Source organism: Fulmarus glacialis, unplaced genomic scaffold (assembly GCF_000690835.1).
Source record: "Fulmarus glacialis isolate BGI_N327 unplaced genomic scaffold, ASM69083v1 scaffold20028, whole genome shotgun sequence".
In the NCBI taxonomy this organism is placed as follows: Eukaryota; Metazoa; Chordata; class Aves; order Procellariiformes; family Procellariidae; genus Fulmarus; species Fulmarus glacialis.
Window position 1 is genome coordinate 25,688 of NW_009230385.1, and position 7,985 is coordinate 33,672.

The following is a 7,985-nucleotide window of genomic DNA, read 5'->3' on the forward strand; positions in this document are numbered from 1 at the left end:
CCTCCCAGCTGTGTGGTCTTCTCTACGCCTTCCACCAGCCCTGGAATTCATCACTTTGTAGAAAGTGGCAGAAAAACTACCCAGGTTTGTTTGGTTTTGTTGGGTTAGTTTTCTGCTGCTGAATCAAGTTTAATAAGTTAATGGAGAGGTTTGATGAAAACCAGGGTTGATCCAAAGAAAACAACAAGAGTTTGCCACTTGAATCAGGAACGGAGAGAGGGAATGAAAAAGGAGAGAATGCTCTGCTCCTTCCATATCTTGTGGAATCACAGCTTCAGCAGCAGAGTTAACTGATGCTTGTTGATACCTGCACTGATCTGGGTATTATTCACCGGTGACAAGCTATAAGTGTTATGACGTGGATTTGCATGATGTGGACATGACCAACTGTTTCAGATAATTTCTGGCTTCCCAAGGAACTGTGCAAATGTCAGGATATTTGTGACGGTGACATGTAGTGAGTTCTACCTAAGTCACTTGCACCTGAGCTGCATTTTGCTGTCTGGAGACACTTTAGGGCCCGATGAGCAGTCAGTCTGTCATGAAGTAGTCTGTAAATGAATCACAGGAGGTAACAACCGCCACCTGAGTTATACAAACCATTCTTTTCACTTCAAAAGCCTGTCCCTGCTGTTGACTGGTTTTCTGTGCCCTATTCGGGGTGCGAATTTCCTCCTGAATCAGAAATATATAAGGTGGTTCTCTCTAGTGATAAATCCTCAAGGCATATTTTGCTTAGTCTCCTTTGAGCAGTAAATTATATTTTGATTTCTGCCTGCTTCCTGCTCCACTTTTCTTTTTAATTTTAATTCTATTTTTTGCTCTGTTTTTATTTCATCTCTAAGCTTTGGATCTCCTTCTTTCCGGTGGTGTCTGTAGGAACAACTGGCAAAGTCAGCAGCAATGACTCACTTAGGAGGAACAACAGCTTTGCTGAGACATAATAGGTTTGCTTCATTTATTTCCCTTAAAGTAGGGCAATGTTCTCTCTCTCTCTCCCGCCCCCCTTTTTTTCATTCCCTCAGTTATTAAACTGAAAAACTAATTTAAAGCCATCTTCTCTCTAACAGAGGGTAGGAGGAAAATGAGCCGGCATTGGATTTCATGCAACAGGGCAAGCAAATGGCTTGCTGAAGTGTTGATTATATCTTAGGCTGCCTTTTAAAATACATGTCCTCACAGAGCAGTTTATCCTTAGCTATGTTTGTCACTGGGAAGGTAACTTGATAACTACATAGAAATAGTGCTGCTGATATTACCTTTTGGCCTTATAGTCATTTTTGTTGTCGATTTGTCCCTTTGTTCTCATGATGCAGGACATCTTCTCCAGCAGCAAACAGTTGTCTCTTTTGATGATGGAAAGTCGGTCTTCCTCCAACTTTGTGTACAGAAGGGATAAAGAAACGCTTCTGTTTTCACAAGGCCATAGCAAGCAGTAGTGATATACCATGGATACCTAACAGGGTGTTCAAAATTGCTGTCCCCTTGTCTACACAGAGTGTGACAGACGCTGATCAGGTAAAGCTCTGTGCTAATGTTGAGAGAACCCTTTGTTTCACCATTTTAATGGTGATGCAATGAGAGAAAGCCCTTTACAACGCTGTGAATTTGACCCGGAAACACTTTCCTGCAATCACAGCGGCAGCCTGCGTGATTAGCAAATGCATTTCATCAGTATAAGCAGAATTTCTATAAATATTTGTCAATGTATTTTCCAGGGTCATCATTATCATTTGTGTATCTAGCAGCCTTCATAGACTCTCATCAAAATCTAGGATGTTGTGATGGGCACTGTACGAACACATGATGGGACTCATCCAGACTCCTCTGAAGTCAATGGGAGTCTTTCCGTTACCTTCGGTGGGCTTTGGATCAAATGGAAATTTTTCCATTGACTTCAGTGAGATTTGGATTAGGTCCAGTTGCAGGCCATTTTTGTCCTGGAGGGGTTGCAGGCTAGTGTAAGAAGAGAAGCAACAACCGGGTGTAATGAACAAATGGAGAGAGATGTATGAGGCAGTATAAGCTAGTTCTGTTCATCGTTAGCATGATTTTAAGCCTCTTTAAATTTGATTTTAAAATGGAAGATATTAATAATCTCAATCTCTGAAGTTAACTGTGTCAAAAATGGGATGAAAATGGAAAGAGTCCAGTGGAGGAGGGAGAATCCCTTTAGATATCCTGGGGCATTGTCTAATTTGTAAAAAATGTTACCATATTGTTTTTCGAAGAACACCAATCCATGCTAAAAGTGTGTTTGTGGGGATTGGGAAGGAATGGGGGAGAGGTGAAGAGAAAAACTTATTTTCAAGGTTATATGAGTCCCAAGAATGCCTTCTCCAGCAGGGCTGAGTTGGAGGTAACCAGAGAGAGGCTGAATGGAGGAGAGCAGGGAAAGCACACTTTTCATAGCTGGACTTCAATATCTTGTTCTCAAAAGCCTCTCAGAACAGAATCGCTGAAGAAAGACTCTTGTTTTGAGCATGCTAATTCACTCTTCTCCTTTCTCCCTTTTTTTTTTCCATATTTGATTTTAGGCACCTCCAAAGATGTTGCATGTCCTGTATACAACGAATAGGAAATCCTGCTTATCCAGCTCTGATAGTTTTGGGTGGCTAATGTTAAAGTAGCAAGTTACTGTAGGGAATCTAGTGCATCTGCCTTGTTTGCTGGGGTTTATAACCAAAGCGGGTCAGATGCTGGTCACACTGTAGTATAAAGGTACCTAAAACTGGTGCATGAAGTAATCCCATCAGGCTCTGAATAACCTTGAGTAGAATGATTGTAAAGAAGAATGGGAACTGGTTAATAGAAGATTGCAACATTAGAGGTTTGGGGTTTTTTTCTTTATTTATGCTGCAGTTTGGAAAAGAGGAGGATGAGAAAGAGACTAGGACCACAGTCTCACTTCCAGGTATTAGGACCTGTAGTTCAAAGGAACACACCTAAGAGTAGTGGGTTCCTGTTGGTGTTTTTTTTTGTTAACCTGTGTGTGTGTCGGGGCGGGGGGGGTTATGCAGTGTTTCATTTTCAAAGGAACTTTATTGGTGTTATTTTTACAGTAATAGGAAAAAATCAACAACAGCAAATGAATCCACGTCCTAATATAGCATATGATTTTATGCATGGGGGAGAAAGGAATCATTTTGCTAGTGAAATGATTTTAAGGTGCCTGGGGATTATTATGTCGCGCAGTGAGATGATAAACAATTTTAAGGAAATTAATTCTGAAGTCCTTACATGGGCTATGCTCCCATTGCCTGAGGGGCACTGTGTTGGAAATTAAGTCTTTGACAAGGTTTAGCTGCACGTATTTTCTACTGTGCTTATGTTTGGGGTTTTTTAATTGTTGTTGTTTCCTTTTAGTGAGCAGAGTTAATTAGGTAACAATTTATTTTCCCCTCTCATCTTTTAATAAAAATTTGCCTCTTGGGAGCAGTAAGATTTTGAAGGATAACTGCCAGTCAAGGCTACCCATTGTTATTTCTTGTGCTTTGAATATGTTAACATCCTATTATTCAGTTCAGTGCTCTGTGTGTATCTTGATGATTGTGCTATTCTTGTTATTTGCGATGGTTTTTTTCATGGTTGTGCAGCAGCACCTTTTAGGAGGCTATCTGAACACTTTAGCACATGTTAATCTGAAGCGCTCTGATTTCATCAATAATCATAAAGATAAAATAAGTTATTTAATGCGGCTGGGAGCATGCTATCCACGGATCCTGATAGTCCTGTCACAACAATCACTGCACCGAGGAAAAAAAAAAAAGGCCCTGAAATTGTGACCATCTGGTAGTCTCTTTGTTTTCAGTGAGAGGAGACATGAAGATAAGCATGCTAGTGCTCAGTGAAATAACCAATACCATACCTTCAGCTTCCCTAACTTCAGATGAAGGTGGCCATATGTTGCAGGGGCACTTGTGTCCACTAATGGTTTTGCTGCCTGGATCTGCAACAGAAATGAAATGTTTATCCATTTTTGTGGGAAATACCCTTGCATATCATTACGGGAAATCTTTTAATTCTCGTGCTCTGTTTTGTTAGCCAGCAGTAACACTATTAAACATATGATTCATTATATCAGCAAAGACAGACTTGCCCAGAAGAAGAGTAGTGGGAAATGAAAATGTTAAAGGCAGTTGTTTGAAAGTCTGCTGGAGATGCAAAGTGGTCTTTATGTTGGAGAAATGTAAAAATACATACAGTCTGGTTACAGTGGTGTTGATGTTATGATACGGGAAAGACTGTCTAAGAGGAGGCAGGCAGTTTTTATTAGGCATCCAGGCAGAAATAAAAAGGCTAGTGTAAGAAAGCCCTAGGTACTCCTAAGCTGTGCCAGGTCTTCCAAAAGGGTGCACATTTAGGATGCTGCCAGAAAGAGGTAAGCAATACTGGAAAAGGACTTCTTGTGTTGAAAGTATAGCCAGGCCTCTTCTTATTAGCACTTAAGAATGATCATCAAAAGCAAATTGTGGATCTAATTATTCTAGTGGAGTTGGTAGTTCAATGGCACAATAATATTTATCTCCATCCTGACCTAAATAACTATGCAATATATGAGGAAGAAGAATAATCTGTGAGACGTCTTGGACTGAAGAAGCCCATGGAAGAAAAACTGGTAATGGGGAGTGGAGCGAGACAGGATTTAGAGGGACACCACTCTCTCTCAGACTGGGGTTCTGCAGGGGGTGAGACCGGATTGGTTAAAACAACAATACCACGATTTTTGTCATGAAATACATGTGATAAACATTCTCCCTCTGTCATACCTCATACTTGAACCGTTCCATCCCAGGCAGAGTCAGTGATACAGAAAGAAGAGAGAAATACTTGCTATTTAAAAAAAAGAGGCTGCCAAGTAAGAGCAGCAGGCACAGCACCAACGCAAACCCCGCGCAGCAGGGCATGGGGGACCAAAGCACTGCCTGAGTCCAGCAGAAGTTTTCCACGTCTTTTTCTGTAGCAGCTTTGTGTTGAGCCGAGGACCAGGCTTGAATCCCTGATGGCAGACCTGTCATATGTACTACCAGGACAGGTTCCTTGCTTTTATAACAGGGCGAATAATTTACAGCGTTGACTGGGACAATGTTTAGCAGTTTCTAGCTTCGTCTGAAATTCACTTGAACTGCTTGGTTTCTCGTGAAAACATTCCGCTGCTTTTTTGTGGCAGTCATCTCTGAGGAGGTGGGGTCCCAGAAGGGGGTTACTGCTCTCAACTCCAGCTGATTTCAGGGGGAGATGAGAGCGCTCGTTTTAGTCCTTTCTGGATCCCATCATGTTAAGTAGCTGATATATACTGGATAGCAGAACTAAACTTGGTAAATCTCTGAGGGTTTTGGTGGTTTGGGCTTCTGCTGCTGCTATCTCCTCTGCTTCTTCAGGTGCTTTAAATTCTCATGCTATTAAGTTACTTTAAAAATAACTTTAAGAAGACACGCAATTTGTAAAAGAGGGTTGTTATTGTATCAGTGAGTAGAAATCACTGGTGTGAAGAATAAAATGTGATATTTATGCAAACTCTGATTTTAATTTATAGATACGCAAACTGTTTCAAACTTGAACAGCAAAAGGTGGGTTTAGAAACAACATTCCTTCCATGGAATTCGTTTTCTGAAAAGCGTTATGATTAATTTCTCTTCTGTCTTATATGCACAACTGTAAAAGATAAAACCTGGTATTTTTAAGCCCACCCTAATCTCTATTGTGGCACTTTCCAGAGTGATGGTGGTTTTGGAGCCACTTTATATTTAATTCTATGCAGAACGTTGCAGAAAGGAGATGTAACTCTGTTTTTTTTCCCCTGTTCCTTTCTTCCATAAAGAAAATAACAAAATTATTCAGACTGGAAATATTTGCTCTTGTGTACATAGAAACATGCTGGCATATTTTTGTACCCTTGCATCATGGAGAAAATTATAACTTATCCATAACCATTGCCGTATTTTTAGTGGTCTTTTCCAAGAAGTGTACCTTTTCTGTTTTTTTTGTATGTTACCTTTTTTCTTCCTTGCTCCCTATTTTTCCCCTTTCTTTCTTGCTCTGTTTTTTGGTGGTGTTTTTTTCTTTTTTTTTATGAGCTCCTTCAATGCAAAGCCTGCATATCACCAAGCAGAGGCCCTTACATTTTCTCATAGCGATCCCTGTCTCTCTTGGCAGAGCAAAAGCCTGTGCCACATTCAGGACAACCTGCCGAATTGCCCTGCTGCCTTCAGTTACCCCAGCCCGCAGGCTCCGCTGCTCCAGTAGCTGGCGTTCACCGCAGCAAGCCTGAACTTATGCCAGTGGAAGGCATGGTGAAATTTCCGGGCAACTAGTGTGGGAATTTAGGAGCGCGCCAGCATGACAACACAGGGAGACTTGAAAAGGCCACTCTTTGGTCACCGGAGACCTTGTTAGTCACTGCTTCATCCTGGTGTGAACCCTGTAATAAGGAACAAAATTCTGTACCTTCTAAGCCATCCTTTGCCCAACATGATAGTTATTCTTTCTCTTTGCTTGCACTCAGAAATTAACGTTCGTGTTTAATCCAAGAGCAGTGGAGTCGTGGGAAATGTTTTGTTCTCTATAAATACATTTCTTCACTATATATCATGACGATATCTAAGCTCTATTCTTGGTCTCTTAATGCCTTAACGCATGTATGAAGTGCTCTGTGCGCTGAACAAAGGAGAGTTCTGTATGCACAGCGGATGCCGAGAGTATTTCAGCTAACACTAATATCAGTTCCCTGCGTTAAAAGAGACACTGTTTAAATAGCCATGCTTATACACAGTAGCAAGCCTCTTGAGGTTAATTCACACAGAAGGAAATTTATTTATTTATTGAAATATTGTCAATTTGGTTAGAAAAATATGTCAAATTCAATTCTCTACCTCATCTTTAACTTTTTTCCACCTGCAAGTCAAATTATGGGAACAATAGAAGGAAGGAAGGAAGGAAGATATTTTTATACAGTTAATGAAACAGACCCGGTCTGGAAATAATGAAGAACTATTTCTTCGTATTAAAGCTAATTATATTGTGATACAATCTTCCTAAGGTAGCAATACAGTTGAATCATTGCTGATGGTATTCACTACTTACGGATTTTCAAGAGGGAACAGTCCTGCATTATTACTGATTTGGAGCAGATGACTGACCAAATCTTTTTCACTTCTAAATTTGGTGAACATCACTATGATAACCCTAAATGGACACAAAAGCTATACCTACATTTGCTGGATATTCTTAAAATGTGTCTCTTGTACCTTATTGCAGATCAGTAGCTTTCATAACAGTATTAAGAATGAGTAGAGAGATGCTGTAGCCTTTTTGGGTAAGATTATTCTTTCATGAAGGCCTCTGCTCTTTATCAAACAGTGGTACCTACCCTTTTCTTGTGTTCTTCATACTTTGCTTTGTCCCATTTTAGCTGAAGATATTTGTTGCCACATGGTAAAATTGGCTGGTAGGCTCGATGCATCTTGCACAAAATAAAGCATCTCTGAATCTGAGCTTTTTTTAAAAAAAAAAGTATGAGTAATACCAGTCTGAGCCTTTCCTAAAGCAAAGCCCTGGAGACTTGTGGTATGTTTGTAGCCGGTCACGTGGGGGTTGTCATGGCATCGCTGCTCAGAAAAAGAATGAATAGCTGGTGGTAGCATTTCAAACAATACATTTAATGAATAGCAAACAAGAACTGAATGTTATAGCAAAGCATTCCACAGAGTATTTTATTCATCTGTAAAATAGATTACCAATTATACTTCACTAGCTAGACCTACCTCCCGCTGATGAAGGAAAGACAGTGGTGTAAGCTATTAATAATGCTTCGCACACTACCGTAAATATGCAAAGGACTATATAATGGGCTATATTTGCTGAGCCTTGAATTGAACGGCATGCCTCGGTAATGCTCCGAGCAAACCCACGGTGGGAGGTGTCATCCTTTGTACTGCAGTAACTTGTTTAAAACATTTTTTTTCATTGATAAGTATGCACTTTTC

At 40.3% G+C, this 7,985-nt stretch overlaps 1 protein-coding gene across 1 annotated transcript in view; it reads right to left on the reverse strand.

The window, feature by feature from the left end:
- Nucleotides 1-7,462, reverse strand: part of LOC104081450 (uncharacterized protein C17orf105 homolog) — a gene marked incomplete at its 3' end in the record, with an annotated part of 8,250 nt that extends 788 nt beyond the window's left edge. Inside the window, exons 1-3 of the mRNA XM_009584207.1 lie at nucleotides 7,370-7,462; nucleotides 3,869-3,949; nucleotides 1,260-1,378 (exon numbers count right to left, since the gene is read on the reverse strand). Coding sequence (XP_009582502.1) covers nucleotides 1,260-1,378; nucleotides 3,869-3,949; nucleotides 7,370-7,462 — 293 coding nt within the window. The remainder of the gene's footprint in view (nucleotides 1-1,259; nucleotides 1,379-3,868; nucleotides 3,950-7,369) is intronic.
- Between the last annotated feature and the right edge of the window lie 523 nt (nucleotides 7,463-7,985).